Source organism: Mastacembelus armatus, chromosome 23 (genome assembly GCF_900324485.2).
Source record: "Mastacembelus armatus chromosome 23, fMasArm1.2, whole genome shotgun sequence".
Classification (NCBI taxonomy): Eukaryota; Metazoa; Chordata; class Actinopteri; order Synbranchiformes; family Mastacembelidae; genus Mastacembelus; species Mastacembelus armatus.
The window spans coordinates 9,394,885-9,412,122 of record NC_046655.1 but is presented as its reverse complement, the minus strand read 5'-3'; the positions used below and the strand labels follow the sequence as shown (position 1 = coordinate 9,412,122).

Here is a 17,238-nt window from a genome sequence, read left to right as displayed (position 1 = left end):
GTCACGTAGCTGGGATTCAAGGCCTGTAAGAGTAAATGCCTGCTCAGCTGAAGTGTCCTTGAGCAAAACATTAATCTCCTGTGTAGCAGATTGTAACCTTTGACCTTCCTTGAACAAGTGGCATGGAAACTGGCAAAGAAAAAATCAATGGCCTGTCACTTTAAAGCTGCACTAGTCACCAACTTCACAATACAAAGAATTATATGATGGAAAGACCCTGTGTTCTTGCCCTAAGCCATTCCTAAGGAGTGGTATCGTGGCCAGTAGTGCGAGGTGTCACTTGGCTCTGTTCTTATTGTTTTAGTCTTATGACCTGAAACAATTTTGGTTCACTCTCACTGCTCTCATTAGCGTCACTTCCATTTGTGTCGTGTCTGCTGTTGATCCAGGAAAAGATGACGTTAGCATCTGATTCTCTTACTGTACGTACTGTAATTAATCAGTAGACAAACAAGCAATGACCGAGCATAAAACAGGAAATGCATTCATGCAGCTGCTAAAGTGCTTAGTGTTGCATGTGTCATTCCTGAGATAATTGTAACAATTTACCATAACATAGATTTGGGACCATGTCATCCAGCCCTTCTGTTTGTTGTCAGGTGTACCTACCTGTGCACATCACTGTCTGTCATCAGCTCCAGGCTTTTGCAAAGGCCAGTTAAAACACTAAATGTTTAGCTGCCACACAAACACACACACCGACACAAATACTATCTGAACATGAGTCCGGTTTCCTGTCCAAACGTGGGTGCCATGCTGGCTTCATTGGTCTTGAATGTACTTCCTGGCAAACAGAAATCTAGTTTTGCTGCCAGTAGCTGCTGCCAGTGCTGGCTGTATAGGACACACTCTTCAATGGTGGTTAATGCAACATGATTGGCTTAGAATGCCTCAAATAGCAGGGAAGGTCCAATATGCTGTTAGACATAAATGTTATATATTTTGTTGTCTATTATTGTTGAAGGACATTTTGAAGTACAATTGATGTCTGTTTATATAACAGCAAAGGTAATGGCTCTGTATGTATGTGTGTGTGTGTGTGTGTGTGTGTGTGTGTGTGTGTGTGTGTGTGTGTGTGTGTGTGTGTGTGTGTGTGTGTTGTCTCAAAGGGGTAATTAGCCCTGGTCCTCCCCTCCAGAGTGCAGGGGTCAGTGACCAGTTAGCTAGTGTGACGCATCCTTTCAGCAGTGGAGAATTTAGTGCCAGGCTGAAGGACACTTTGCCATAGTGGACACTTGATATAGTGCTTTAGAGGCCTGCAATGTTGAAAATAGTTTTCAGCAGCACTCGACAATCCATGGGAAAACAGCTGTTTGAGTGTAGATTCTTCAGTTTTGTCTGTTGTATCTGACAGTTTTGAAATATTTTTCAGACACTTATAATTAAATTTAATACATGCTCTGCACCATGCTTAAGCTCATTACACACATTTAGTAAAATATAATAGTTTTCCTATGGGATAGCATGCAGATGGAAAATCTTCTGATAAACACTTGAATTTCACATCCTATGACTGCTCTCCAGATTCACGGTCTGTGTTACGAGTCTGTTTCAACTTTGACTTTCAGTGACCTTTCAGTTTGGAGCAGATGACATGACAGCTGTCTGTGATGTAACCTAAAAGCAATCCATGAAGGATGAAAAGGACACAAAAGTTTCTGTCACCCAAGCCCATCGATGATGATCTATTTCCCACTGCCATTTGTGAATTAAATAAAGTACTAAGAGTCTTTGGTAGTTTGATCCACTTTAATTAGCACATGACTACTTGGCTTATGTGTAGAGAGATTCAGTATTTGTAGAAAACATGATTTCGGATCTACAGTAATATTAGTATAATGAATACAGTAGTATTATTATAATGATAAATATTAGTTTTTACAGTACAACTTATTCAAATTATGTACTCTTCAGGTAAAAACCCAGTTTGTAAAAGTCACTTTAATTCTATAAGCAAGAGTGTATATACTGTGACTGGCCCAATTTCCTCAGGCACCTCCTTTGAGACTTTGTTCACTGATTGAGAGGGAAGAGGTTTTTAACACTAGATAAAAACACGAGGTGAGCTTGATTTATTTGGTCGTCCAAGGGGATGTGTCCACTTTTTGGGCTGTTTTTGTGCCTGGCAAAGAGGTCTTCTGGCATGGGATCCATTTTGAGTGCCAAGGCAATTTTTTGAGCAGTTCTGTTCCATTAATGATGCAGGAAATATGTGTTACAAAAAATGATTACAGGCAATGGTTTAGAGCAAGAAAGTGGATGTTTTTTAACCTTTTTGTCTGACTACCGTTCTCTCACTGAGGGTTTCTCTGCCATTTTGGTAAGAATATTAGTTTATTATCTAAACGGCATAATAAAACCTCTGTGCTCCTCACTGTTCATTTCTTTTATACTGATGATACATGAGTTTAATCCCATTCTGTTGCATTCATTATATAAGGTACTGTGTGGACTATGTGGAAACATACCATCTCCCCCCTTTACTACAGCATCTCCTTTCTTCTCTTTTTTTTTCTGTAGTTCTGTCTCATCTCTACTTCTCTTTTTTACTCTCAGTCTCTTTACACGCACGCCCTCACCCCCCTCCCATGCCCTGTAATTTACTGTGCTATTGGGTGAGTGTCAGTGAGATGAATTGGCTCCAGTCTTTGTATTAACCCAGGTCTGGCCATACACGTTTAGTGCTACAACCACTAGTTCCTTCAGAGAGCAAGTGACTTCAAGGCACTATCCATCTTTTTACACATACACACACAGACACACACACACACACACACACACAGGGACAGAGGGATTGGTTCCATCCTAGAAGTCACTGGTGTCTCCATTCCCATTTATCACTGTTTTCTTTCATCGGTGAATTAGCCTCATATTGACCAGACAGTTTTATGGCTCTTTGGTCAATATAGCCAGTCGTGATTTCTCCATTAGAAATCAATCCTGTTTGATTTCATTTTATTATATATATATATATATATATATATATATATATGTATATGTATGTATAGCCTATTGTATTCCTATTGCCTATGACTTTGCATTTGCTGTGCAGTCAGCCTTGTCTGGAATACTTGTTTACCTTTCCTTTCATTTCAAATTGTTTGTAAAGCACAGTGTTGTATTAAATATTAAATGTTGTGTCAATAACGTGGACTAGGTTGAAAGAATATTTTCTGAACTGTCATGGTAAACCATTCACTAAGCTTAAACAGATTAGTGAAATCAGTATGCCTCTTTTTGAAACGCCATATGTCCTGGTGTTGCATGTTTTTCTACCTGTAAATATGTACAACAAAATGATATTTTTTGTTTCCCTCGTATTAACTTAAAACTGCAGGTAACGTGGGGATGACCAACAACAGGCCCATCTGGGATCCTGACCTATAATACTTTAAAAAAACTCAATCTGTGCAGCTTGTCAGTTTTATTTTCCCTGTAATACGCTATCTGTCGCTGCAGGATAAATTAAGTGGTACAGGCAATAGATTATGAAGCATTTTAGATGCACACACTCTCTCTTACACACAAACACACTCACACACACAGACACACTCACACACACAGACACACTCACACAAAGTTTATCCCTTTGGAGAGTCTCATTAATTTGTCCAAGTTGATTTGTTCTGAAAGGCTCTGAATTCATCACAGTCAGACAGATGGTAGAGAGGGATTTCCTAGAGGAAAAGAAGAGGGGGAGAGAGAGAGTTGTGTGGGACAGACAAGAGGTGAGAGCGAGGGAAAGAGGTGAAGAGGAAAGCAGAAGGTAAAGAAGAGGTGAGGTAGAGACAGCAAGACAAAAAAATGTGCACAGAGCAAAATGAAAAAGAGTGAACAAGACAAGCAATAAGAGAGTAATAGAAGAATGAATAAAAAATAGATAGGGACAGTTGGAAGATAAAAAGGCTAGAGGTGAGCTATCACCATCTGTCTTCTTAGAGATAGAAACAGAAGAGTAGGAAGATGAGAGTAGGAACTCGAGAGAGGTCAAGATAGTTACATAGCATATTGTTGTTTCTATGTTTCTGTATTTTACCCTTTTTTCCTCCCTATTTTTTTAAATGCTTTTTTGCATTGAGAGTGAGTTCAGTAGGATCAATAGCAATGTCACATATGTGCATTTTGCATGTTTGCATTTGGTGCCATTGTGCCAGTACAGAAATGATTTGTATCTGACTGTAGCAGATACAGCAGAGAAGTACCAAGCAAAGATACAGGTCTTCATCAAATAGCACATATGCATATTTCCCAAAATATTTAATTGTTTTTTAAAATATTTAATGCCATAATAAAATTGAATTAGTAAGGTAATAGATGAGGGCTGATTACACACAAAAAGACACACACACAGCACCATGTTGATCTCCTCTCTCTTATAAAAGATAGAGTAGGTAATTGAATTTCACAATAAATTAGTGCAACAGAATGTCACCAACTTAATGCCCTTTTGATCTGTGATGAAACTGGAATGTTTTCAGCCCAAACTTCCATGTAAACAGAAAAAGCAGCTTAGCAGTTTGCCTTTCTTTTTCTTTCTCTCTCATACGCACACACACACACACACACACACTGAAGAACATGTTTCTCCTCGTCTCTCCACTATGAATGATTTAGTGAGCAGGCCCGCTTGAAACGACTGTGAAACTAGGTTAACTTAAGGTAGGCTATGCTGACTTAGAAGGTTTGGATATCCAATGAAATCAGCATTTATTCCATTTTATAGAAACTGACCATCCTTTTAACACCCTGTCACCTCTGTTCTTTCACCTTTAAGGCTGCTGAATTGGGGTTACTGAATCCTTTGTCTATCTTCCAGTTGTGCTAATGGGCTTAAAAATAAAGACATTAATTCACCTGTGTAAACTTGTCTTAATTTGTCTTTTTTATATTTATAATTTAGTGATAACCCAGTCAAATTTGCAGCCTTATGTTTGTCCTTGTCCTTTGTGTGTAACTCAGTGCTGGCTAGTCCATGCCAACGTGTGCCACCATTATTTTAACTGTAAAATCATCATGTGGCTCTGCCTGTGCGTGCACCTCTGTCTGCATCCTTGACATTCAAAAAGTTTGTGCATGAGAAAGCGAGAGACACTTCTGGAGAGAGAGGAGGAGGAGGAGGACAAGGGACGTTGAGTCATCATCCTTTCGTCCAATCACAGCCCTCTGCCTGTTGCTTTGGTAACGTGATGTCAGTGCAGCCTCTGGCAACTCCTTTGAGGTTAGCGAGCTTCAGCACAGAGGTGTGTGTGTGTGTGTGTGTGTGTGCATGTGTATGTGTATGTTTATGTCACTCTATTAAAGTTGTCTCAAAACACAACTTTCCAAAGTGTAGGGTCAGAGGTCAGCTTTAATTGTTTATCAGCAGTAAAAGTTAAGACCAACATTTCTGCATATCTGTTGTGTGATGTTTTGCTTCTTTGAATATGAACATTGTTTTTTTTATTTCTTGTGTTAAATCCCTGTGTGTGTGTGTGTGTGTGTGTGTGTGTGTGTGTGTGTGTGTGTGTGTTGGCAGGGGGCATGTGTGTTTTTTAAGACATTCAGGATTTCCATTCAAACTGGTCTTAATAATCAACAGTTACTGAACTTTTTTTCTCTGAGGGGTCGATCAGAATTTGTCATAACTCTTTTTACTGGCTGGTGCAGTGTTTGTTGCCTGGCAACATCAGCGTATTGAACATCCACTATTAGAAAGTTATGGGATCTGTTGAGGCTTTGGTGAACATTGCACTGCTGCTTCTGGGAAACAGACGGTAATTTTATTTTTTCTTTTTTAGGTGAAAGGTTGTTGTATGCGGAATGAGTTTGATATTTGTGGTTCAGTATGTGGGAAATTAGTTTTTCTTCTAGTCAGATGAAAAAGATTCTTGTTCAGAGTGACCTACAACTGTTGAAAAATCATCAGTACCATTGCCAGCATTACAAGAAGGATGGTGTTTCAGTATGAGAACAAAAATATCTGATCTGCTGATAAACAGAGACACATGTTGCAGCGTATAGTTTCAAAATATAACTGATTTAAAAATTCATGTTCACACTATGTATCTATGCAAGCATTATTGGAAGTTTACGTCACTGAGATCAGTGTTTTGTAAATCAGTATTCATTTTTCTAATCTTTCACTAAAGTACTGCACTACACATTTAAAAAACCGAGAGAACATTGTATTATTTTTTATTAGTCACACTAAGAAGATTTGAGAGTTGACAGATACTGCAAATGCTAGTCACCTCTCATTAGATAGTATTCGCCAAGAAACTGTGCTCAGACGTACAAATGTGCATTTGCTTTTCACAGGATCAATTACTCACATATTAAAGAGGTGCAAAAGAAAAGATGATGGCTTAAACGCACAGAAGCAATGTTTTGAACCTCTGAATGTTTGAACGGTGTTTGACATTTGTTGATAAAAACTGTAATTATATATTCTGTGTTTGAGACATATAGCAAGACAACACAAGTGACATTTCTAAGAGAGAAAACTATCATCATTGCATGTCCGTGCCTGTATGATTGTGTCTTTATCATTGTTGATGTGTATCTTTGTTGGCGTATAACACTGAGTGTGTGTACAAGATGGCAGATAAAAATGTGAATTCATTCAGGAAGAGCCATGATATGCCTTTGACATTCGCTCAGATAAACAGTAATCTTGTTGTCTACATACTCTTAAGACTTCAAATGTGGCACAAAGGCACCAAAATACAGCTTTTGTGAATCTGTTACTCTGAAACACATAAGAGAAGAGTTTTCAATGCTTACAAAGGATAATCCACACTAAAACACACTGAAGAGTACAACTTTATTATTACTAATCAGAATGAGTGAGAAAACTACAAAAATACTACTCAAACTTTAATAAACCCAAATTTTAAAAGCAGCTTTTTGTTTCAAATTTAGATGTAGTGCACACATTGTCTTAGTTACAAGGACACTATCACCCAAGTGCTTGTTTTCCTCTGCTCACCTCCCACCTCCACTTCTGTTGTTGTCTTTATACCTAATCACACACACACAGATGAACATATGAAAGAATGAGATGTGCACACATTCTTTCATGCACGTTCATGCACAACCATTTGATCTCACTCACTGTATTATTAATAGTCACACTTGGTTGAAATGGAAAGGATTCCCAACTCATAACATTATTAAAAACCAATTCATCCTCTTTCAATCCCTGCGCCCTTTTGTCTTCTTCCTTTCCTGTCCTCACTCTTATCCCTATTCATCCCTCCATCATTCTCTCTCACCTGCACTAACTGATTCCATTACATCAATTAATCTGTTCCTTTGATTACAATGTCTGTGCTGTGTTGGTGACCTTTCTGTGTGTGTTTGTGTGTGTCATGCCTATGCTCTTTCCTTTTTTAGTCTGTTCTGTGTATGTGTGTTTGTGTGTCCTTGACTACTTCTTCCCTCTCAAACTTTCTTGCTGTCTCCTCTCCCTTTATGTGTATTTTATATGATCTATTACAAAAGTTTAGCACTGTTCATTGTGTGTATGTGTGTGAAAGAGAAACAGAGATGAGTGAAATGACCTCCTCACTAGCGGCCTTATTTTCAGTGTCCCCTCTGTGCCTAGAGACTATTTGACTCTGTGTGTGCATGTGTGCGTTTCCTATATATTTAGCCCCTGCTCCAAGATTTTGCTAGTGGAGCCAACAGCGTTTGCTCTACTCACTGGTCATTTAACAGAATTTGACCTCGTGTGCCGCCTTAGAACAGCACACACACACACATAAAGAAGCTAATCAATGTCAAGAATGTATGATTACACATTCAGACCTTATAGACCTTCACAATCTCCACCCTCTTTTCCAACCAAAGCATACACAAAGTAAAATAACCTTCTACAATAGCTACACAAACAGAAATATGCAGAAAATTTTTAGGGACCTCAGAGGTACACTTTGATTGAGTATACATGATCATTTCCATATAATCAACAAGCATAGTGATGGCATGAATCCCACAGTGTGAATACAGAAGCATCTAATGTTGTATGTATAAAGTTTGTAACAGACTTCTATAGCCAAATGTTTTTCACAATTTATTTATTGTACATCTACCAGCTATGCAGGGCCAGCATATTCAGCTTAACTGTACATGCACCTTAATTTTACTGCACTATGAATATTTAATTTCAAAGCAGGATAGACATATATGTACACTCTTGTGCATGTGTGTGGGATTATGGCCTTGTTCTTTACTGTCTGTTATGTTCATCTGTCAGTTTTTTGTGTCTTTCTACCTTTCCTGATTTATTTTGACTTCTTAAGTACCTCCTCACATACACTCACAGACATACACTCTGTCAATATGCATATTCAACAATACAGTAAGGCTCTAACTCTATAGTCTATTTGCCCATGTTCTGGTCCGCCTTTTCATTTTTCACATCGTTCACAGTTCACTTCCCTCCATCTCTCATCCTTCTACCTCGTTAGTATAATGACCAATTAACTCTGACTCTTGGTTGCATTAATTTTTTTATTTATTTCATCATTAATTCTTTTCCTGATGAAAGCAAACTCTACTGTGATTGGCAGTGTGCTCTAATTGCAACTGTGAGTGTACACAAGCACAGATACACACAGAATCAGGCTTACAAGCACAGATATTTTTTTCTAGCATGCATGTAAGGTCATGCATATACTTGTGTACACAATTATATGCAAACCGAACATATATTAAGTGTTAAATGGTTGCACATACATTATAGAAAAAAAAAAGTCTATTATAGCACGCACAGGGATCAGTGTGATGGTTTTAATTAGATTTGGCCTATCAGCCTCCAACTCAGAGAGGGAAAAAGGCAGATTACTGCTGCCCTCTCTAATGGCCTCCCAACATTTTAATTGAGATTATCTTGGAGGGAGATGTCTTCAAAAAAAACTACCACTATTGAGTAGAGTGGGTGCCTAATATATGGTTAGGTGTTTAAATACCTGAACAACAAATTCACACGTGAAGAAGCTCACGTGGTGTGACATGTGCTTTTGTTACAGAGGAAAGGGCACTGAGTTTGCATCTTTAAATGTGACTGTTTTTCTTCATATTGGAGAAAAGAACAGATCAGATTGGTTTCTTAATATCCACATCTGCCCAAGTTCATAGACAAATCTTTATTGTTAAAAGACAACACATTTTCTGGCTTTCCATATACTAGTCCATCCATTTTAACACCTATTAAAATGTTTGATCAGCCGTCCTGGAGCCGTATGAGCTGTATGAACAGAAATAAACAACTCCCCAATCAGCTTAACAAACTTTTCTGCGTACATGACTGATTAGGGGCTGATTACAGCCATGCTTGAGCATCACGACTGATTTTCAAGAGATTGGACAGGATTCATGACACACGCACAAACCAAACATGCAGGCTCTTACAAACTGAAACACACATCGTCAGACATAAAATGTCAGAGCTTTTTTCCCATAATATCTGGACTGATCCCCCTGAGGATGTACAGCTCATAATTTATTCTTATCCCTAGCAGTTCATAATTCATCACCTAATGCAATTTAACAAGTGAGTAATGTTCAGCCTATAGCTCTGACAACAGCTGCATCTATGTTGATGTTGAGTGTGATGGCTTATAAAACTCAAGATAATTTCACAGGCCTGCTATTTAAATTTCACAAATTAATGGAAACTAATGGCTGAAATACAGTAAGTAGTAGTAGATTCAGATTCATAAATATAGTACCAAATTAGTAACAAACACATTTTCCCCACAATACTTTCTCATACATACATACATACACTTTCTCTGTGTATGTGTAGTGTAAAGTGTGTTTGGTTATTGATGTATGCTATGAGGTTAGATATACAGTACATGTATCTATCTCTAGGTGTAAAGATGCGTGATAGTTGGTAAATGTGTGTTATGTGTTTGGTGAGAGCCACGACAGCTTTCTCTGGCTGGCTGCACAAAGTGACTGGGAGAAAAAAGCTGAGTCCTTTATGCTAATATGAAGTGTTGCATCTTCCCTCATAGAGTGTGTGCGTTTGTTGTGTGTGTGGGTGTATACTGTATGTGTGCACTGAGAACTTATGCGGTTACAGTTTCTTTTTGCATTACCAATGCTGACTGAAATGCTGACGGACATACAGCCCTAAGCTGACACAAGCAGTCACTCTGCCACTGTGTGTGTGTGTGTGTGTGTTTGAATGTGAAACTTATACAAACACACACTAATTTAAGGCTTAATGTTTTGTGACTGAGAGTTCTGTGCTGTAGGCACAGGGTGGACACACACATGCGTGCACGCCCACAAACACAAGTAATGTCTAAGAATAGTCAGTTCACACAGCAGTACTGAGGCTCAGAAGGCCAGTTACTGTAAAAGGATTTTCATAAGTTGAGTTCTGTAGGCAGAGCTGATCTGTACAGCAGGTTCTCTTCTACTCCTCCAGCCGAAGAGCCAAGAGAGATATACTGTAGTCTCTCACCTTGAAACATTAATCTACTCGTTTATGTTCTTTTGTCTAAACTGCTGGAATTAAAGTTTCACTCTCCATTTATGGTCTGCTCTTGCTGCTACAACCATTAGTTCTAAATGAATCACCAGCACTTAAACTGCAAATATTATCATAGTACTGCCATCTTTGACTGCTTTTACTTTATACTACTTATATATTTCTGTTAGTGCAACTACTGTTATTACTACCACTTCAGTATAAAAACTGTTATCACATTGCAGCATGCTGTACAGCATTCATTTTAATTACACACAGTACATCTGGGACATCGCTACTATTAGTAATCTAAACAGTATTTTACTAATTATACTCTTCATCTTCTTCCTGTCCTCCCTTAGCCTTCTCTTCATTCTGCCTGCCCTGCTCTCTCTCTGTTTATTCCCTCTTCTACCATATTCATTTACCTCTTCCTTTGTATTTTAAGGTGCTAAAAACTGTACTTGATTGACCTCTCATGCTCTGTCTGTCTCTGTCTCTGTAGCCATCGGTGTCCAGATGACCCTGGAGGTGCTAGAGTCCAGATTATGGGCCATAATGGCACAGGTATGTACGGACTCGCTCATTCCAGTGAATATCTGCATTAGTTCATTGACAAGTATGGAAACAGAACTCTATCCTGAAGACCGTCCAATGAATGAGTCCTGCATAGTTTATTGTGATTTTTATTGCAAAATGAGAATTATGACACTGACCAGGATGAATAAAGACAAACCCACCTATGAATGTAACTATTTGCTGACCTCTAGCTATTTATTTCTTCAACTTTTTGTCATCTTTTTTCTGTGGAAACTATTCTATATTTTAAAATATGCATCATAAATGTCAGGAACCACTCTGCACTGTTTGGGAAACAAACTCTACAGTTATTGAATTATTGCTCCAAGTTTTGTTAAGATTATGCTGTTATGTTTTTAGTTTTAATTTTCACCTATAAAACACATTTATTATGGCACTATATCATTCCAATTGAAAAATGTTTGAAGTATTTACAACTACAGGAGTTATATTGAAGAATGTTTGTGGAATTCAAACATCACAATTATGTTTTTTGTAGTTACTGAAGAATATTATTTTCCTTCCAACTCCAGCATCACCAAAGCAGCCAAAAAAAAACTTCTTTGAAGGTTTTCTGCTTTCTGTCCTGAAGTGATTACTGTAACATCTGTGCAGCTATATAGGAGTTTTCTGGGGCCAGTGCAAAGGAAGTTTTAAATTTTGTCAGATGTCATTCTTACTACACTGCTTTCACGCAGAAACCTTCATTCATTTATTTTATAGTCAGAAGAAAGGATTACATTAAATTCTTGTGACATGGCTAGTGCTTAACAGACTATGTTCTTAAGGGGTTTGACCCGTTGCCTCTGTCCTATTGGCAGTAATATTGTATGACAAGGAGTAAATGCTGTAATAGGTTGTTTTTCTGCTTCACTAGTGAGTAATTACAGCTTTTAAACTTTCTTTAACTCAGAGCTTAATGCAGTGTTTTTCATACTGTTGCTCCCACCATTACACACTGCCTAACACATTATTTTCAAGGATTAAATATCATAATTTAAATTGTTTTAAGTGGATAGTTGGTGTGTTGCTCAGAGGATTTTATCAGCACTGATTTCAGAAGAGCATCTTAGTATCGTCCGTATTTTGCCAGAGCTTGAAGAAAAGATTTTGTTCAGGGAAAGCATGCTTAATTTGGCATGACACCTTTGCTGCAGCAAGATATTTGATGGTTTGTCCGTTCCTCTCTGCTCCCACTGCTGTAAATGACAACAGTTAAAAGAGCATTAAGGCTGCTGGATAGCCATTAAATGATGGATAGCTACCACAACTGGCTCAGCAGCAAGTGTGTGTGTGTGTGTGTGTGTGGTTGTGGAGGTGTGAAGAAGAGAGCACTGTATATGTGTACGTGTCTGTAAATGTTAATGTGACAGGAACCATATGTATAACCATCTGTGCACCAGTGTGCTGTTATGTCCATTTTCATCAGCTACATGCATTAGCATAATTTGCAGTAGTCTTGTTATCTATTAGATTTATGTTGTATAGGAAGTAATTTGCATTATCAGTTTTCTCCATTCCCCTCTCCGCTTCTGCTTCTGAACTTTTTCTAGTCTTTCCCCCCTTTATTTTCCTGAGTGGTTGCAGTTGTCTCTCCTTTCTCATCTCCGTCATTCTTTCCTCAGCTTTTCTCCTTAACCCACCCTCTCCTTCTCAGATAGCTTGCATAATCATCTTATCCTTCTTTCATGTAGTCACTGTCAGCCATATTTTTTTATAGGCTGTGTGTGTATGTGTGTATGCATATGTGCGCACTCAGTACTGTGTACACTCATGTGTGTCCATCCATAGACCTATGTGTGTGTTCCAAAAATCCACTCTAGGGCCTATTTTAAGTGTTCTGATCCCTCTGGGATGAAGAAACTGTACATTCTGAAAATATTCAGGAGGAAGTACAATAAAGAGTTGCTTGGTATCCACAGCTTACTATCTAAACAGAATTCTGCCAATGATGGCGTCATATTTTCCCTAAGATTAAGATTCAATCAGCAACAGACAGAGATCACTATATCTTGAATTAAATTTAATCTTAATATATTTATTCATTTTAAATGATGAGGATTTCAGTTACATATGTTGCCTATTTATTGTGTAGCTGTAAAGATGTTACAAGCATTTCATTTTATTGTATTTATTGTGTTTCTAATGAAAAGATTTTTTTTCCCAAGTTTTGCACTACTCCTTCACTGGGTGTCTGTGAGAGAATCATTAATAACTAATAATTTGTAAGCATTAATTACCGGCAACATCAAATTACCTTCATCTGTTAATGTTTGAGCGAAAGAATAATTGCAAGAACACAGTCTGCAGATCACAGTGCAGGATTTACCGAAGTCAGACTACCTACAGATTACCTTAAAAAAAGGATGTTATTAGTTGATGAATTATAAAATAGCGGGGTAAGAATAAAGCATGCGCTTCCATCTAATGGGAATCATCAGAATGTTATTAGGAAATTCTTCTGACAGTAGAGCACCACACTCTGCTGTCTGCTGTTTCTATGTGTGTCTACATCCATAGCAAAAGAAGTAAAATTATATAAATAACAACAAAAAGGCTGCAAATATGTGTACTTTATTTTACTCCACTGAGTTTGCTCTTCCTACCTTGTTTAAATCTGAAAAGCACAATTTCATACAGATATATCACTTTAGATATAAAGTGTGAATCCCACAGTGTAAGCACCTATATATCTCTCACAGCCCATTGCTTCTACATTCTGTCTGATAGCAAGTGGAGATGTGGCGAGAGGCTGTGAGTTGATAGTAATGGGAATTAAAAGATGATAGATGTTTACCATTCACATTTTGACAAGCCCTTTATCTTAAAGACTCAGGTGTTTGTTCTTGGTTTATAATTCCATGTGTAACTATCTTTTGCATATTGTGTTTCTGTACGCTGCAATTACAGTAACTGAAATATTTATTTTCATAGTCTTTTCAGATGATTTTATAAAAATGTAAAAAATTATCTTCAGAAACTGAGCCATTTATGCAATTTAATCATTTTTAAATCAACATTTATATCATAGCAACATTCAAGATAGAATAGTATAAATTGGTTTGATTATTAGTTAATGTATGTTTGTGTTTCTGTGTCTTTATGAGCAGACAGTGGGGTCATTAGTTGATTGAGTTTCAGGGAATAATAATTGATAATTGATGCTCTCACCATCAGCTTGACACCTCCTGGAGTTCCCAGAGGAGACATGTGATTACTTTATGTGCTGCTCCAGTTTAGGAAGTTAGAAAAGAACCTGCTTCTAGAGGTGGTAATATAGATGCATTGTCAGTAAATTATATAAACCAAAGATATTGACAACATGGAATTGTGAATGCTGATCACAGCTGATCAGTCCATCTACCAATCCAACTGAGAATACAATTTTGTGAACACCTGAAAGATTGTGCATTTTTTTATGTCACTGACCACATTCAATTTCTATGTAATTAACAGCAACATATATTTGTAGTTTCCCTCAAATTTCTTCCCTCATTGAGCCATTCCATTTGTCCACTCTCTGAATTATGGTGTGTTTCAAGAGGTAGCAATGGGAAACCAAAAGAAAAGCTGACTTTTGCTGTAATAAGATTGAGAAGGATGATTTATTGTCTCATTCACATCTCGACATGCTCTATATATCCTGACCATGATTCCAAACGCATATTGTCCATAGACACCAAAGCAAACATACTGCAGACATAAGATGTCTCCATAAAGTCAAGAGGAGAACTATTTACATTTTGACTCATGATTAGTCCACTGATGAAGGAAAAGAACTGTTTTTTACAGATACTGTATATTATGAATTGTTTTTTAAAATTGTAATTATAGTTACCTGTTAAAACTGTAATGGAAACCTTACTGAACTAAAGTCTTTTGAGCATGTTCTTCATAAGTGAATAAGTCTAGGCAGTGCAGTGACATACACGTTATAAATGGAAGCAATGTTTCTTTCTTTCATGCTCCCTTTTTTTTTTTTCTTCTCAGCCAAATGACACAGATGTAAGTATGCATAATTTCCCTTCTCTTCATTTTTCACATCACTCTACTTGTTGTAAAGAACCAAATTTATCATCTTTGGCACCTGCTGTGTGAAGTGTGTGCTGTGTGAAGTCATCTTCACACCCCTGGTAAAACAAGCTACACACACACAAACAATCTCAGACACGCAGTAATTACACATGCACAAACTTGCAAACAAGACACTCAGGAGCCCATCACAGGTAGATAAGGCGTATCACACACAAATTAACACCTTCTCACCAGCACAGGCACGTTCTTTCACACACACATACTCATGCACTTGTTGACATTGACACATGTTCAAGCCTAGCACCTCCCCTGACAAACAAAGACAGATCATGTGTTTTTCTTCTGTCTACCTGTAGTGCTCTAACGTCGAGGGAATTTGTCCTCTACGCTGTGACAGCTCTGTGAGTATATGCCACTGTTTGCCCGATATATATTTATTTTAAGCCAGAAGGAATTTAAGATTTACAGCAATATCTGGGTATTCCAGCACCCTAAAATCTAAAATGTTTTATCTTTTGCAACTTTAGTAAGAAATTTATCTGTGTAGCTTTCATTTTGTGTTGCTTGTGGTTTGAAATATAATTATTGTGCTTATTTTTTTCTTTGTCACTGGTGTTTTTCCACGTTTTAAGTAAATTACTTTGTTTCTGTCTCCTTCTCTCCTCTCAGGATATTGAGTGTTATGTGATTGACAATAATGGCTTTGTCCTAATTTCTAAACAGCGCAATAATGTGAGTTTACACACACAAGCACACACTCGCACAGACACAGAGTTGGAGTGGTTTTTAGTCTCGGACTTGATTGTTTGAGAGCTCTTAGGCCTGTCAATATTCATTAGCTAGCAAGAAAAGAAACACATTTTGAATACAGATTCAAGTCTGTGTCAATTATTTAGAAATACATTCATATATTTCACTATCACCTGATATGAATACGTCTCAAAGACCTTACATAAGAGCTTACATGGATGCTAATGTTTAGGACGTCCATAACCTCTTCCCAGTCAGCCTTTTTCCCACATTAACTATCAATAGTAAGTGTAAGCAGTAAAATGAATCAGTGCTCGAGTCACAACAACTATATAATTAGTACAGCAATACAGTTTTCACAAGGGACAATAATTTACAGCTTCAATTACACAACCCAGCAGAACAGGATTGTGCTCTGTAATTTTTGTCTAGCTGGGATGGTTTATTGTGAGTTATTGTACTTATGCCTTTTTTATTCAGTTTTTAAACATTCACACAGACACAGCAATCTCAAAATTATCTTCATGTGGCATCTGTTATTAATTGATTATAAATGGGGATGATGTTCTCAACTGACATAACTTATATTTTCACAATATTTTCAGTGAACTATTGAATAAATTGATTTTGAGGAGAGTTAGAGGAGTTTCCACTGGTTGACTGGCAAACTCACAGTGAGGTCAAGACTTATTACACTTTTTTACACCTCATTATTTGTATGGCTTAAACAAACAAGATGGCATGTTAATACGTGATATTTATAGATGTTAGTGTACAGATGTTGTACCATTAGAGCTAAGTTGACTGTTTTTCCCTATTTCAAGTCCTTTAACCTCTTTCCTGATAGATGGGGAGGTTCTTTGGTGAGATTGATGGATCAGTGATGACCACTCTGATCAGAATGGGCATGTTCAAAAGGTAATGTCTCTAATAACCTGAATAACTTGTTGAAAAGATACCTGAGTATCTGTGTATCTCAATCTATGAAATATCACATTACATATCTGCAGCTCAATGCTACAGTGTAAAGTGATGTTTTATGCATCCCAGGGTCTCATGCGCATACGCCATGCATTAGAATCTGTCTCATGAATAAAATTGTGTCCCTCCATGCTGTATCACAAACAGCAGTGGTTGCTGTTGTGTATTGTCTTAACCAGGAGGTCAAAATGTAAATATTTCCTATTTTATTTTTAAATTCTTATACACCGAAGCTATACATAGTATGCATATGAAGACCATATCCTGCATGTTTTTATTACTTTATAATGATGTTGTCTTTGTGTTTTGTTGTTGTTCTGTATGTGCTGAAGGTTGTTAATTTACCCATCTTGTTATCCCTGGTTTTGCTTTCCTTTGAGCTTATTTTACTGCTCCGGATATTTTCCTCACACTTTTTTTGCCAAGTC

General features: G+C 37.4%; 1 protein-coding gene across 1 annotated transcript in view; it reads left to right on the top strand.

Annotated features, from left to right (window-relative positions):
* The window catches only part of cacna2d4a (calcium channel, voltage-dependent, alpha 2/delta subunit 4a), a 66,924-nt gene that overhangs the window by 45,706 nt on the left and 3,980 nt on the right, over positions 1-17,238 (top strand). The window contains exons 27-30 of the mRNA XM_026326406.1: positions 10,971-11,032; positions 15,436-15,480; positions 15,749-15,811; positions 16,677-16,747. Of these exons, the coding sequence (XP_026182191.1) occupies positions 10,971-11,032; positions 15,436-15,480; positions 15,749-15,811; positions 16,677-16,747 (241 nt within the window). The remainder of the gene's footprint in view (positions 1-10,970; positions 11,033-15,435; positions 15,481-15,748; positions 15,812-16,676; positions 16,748-17,238) is intronic.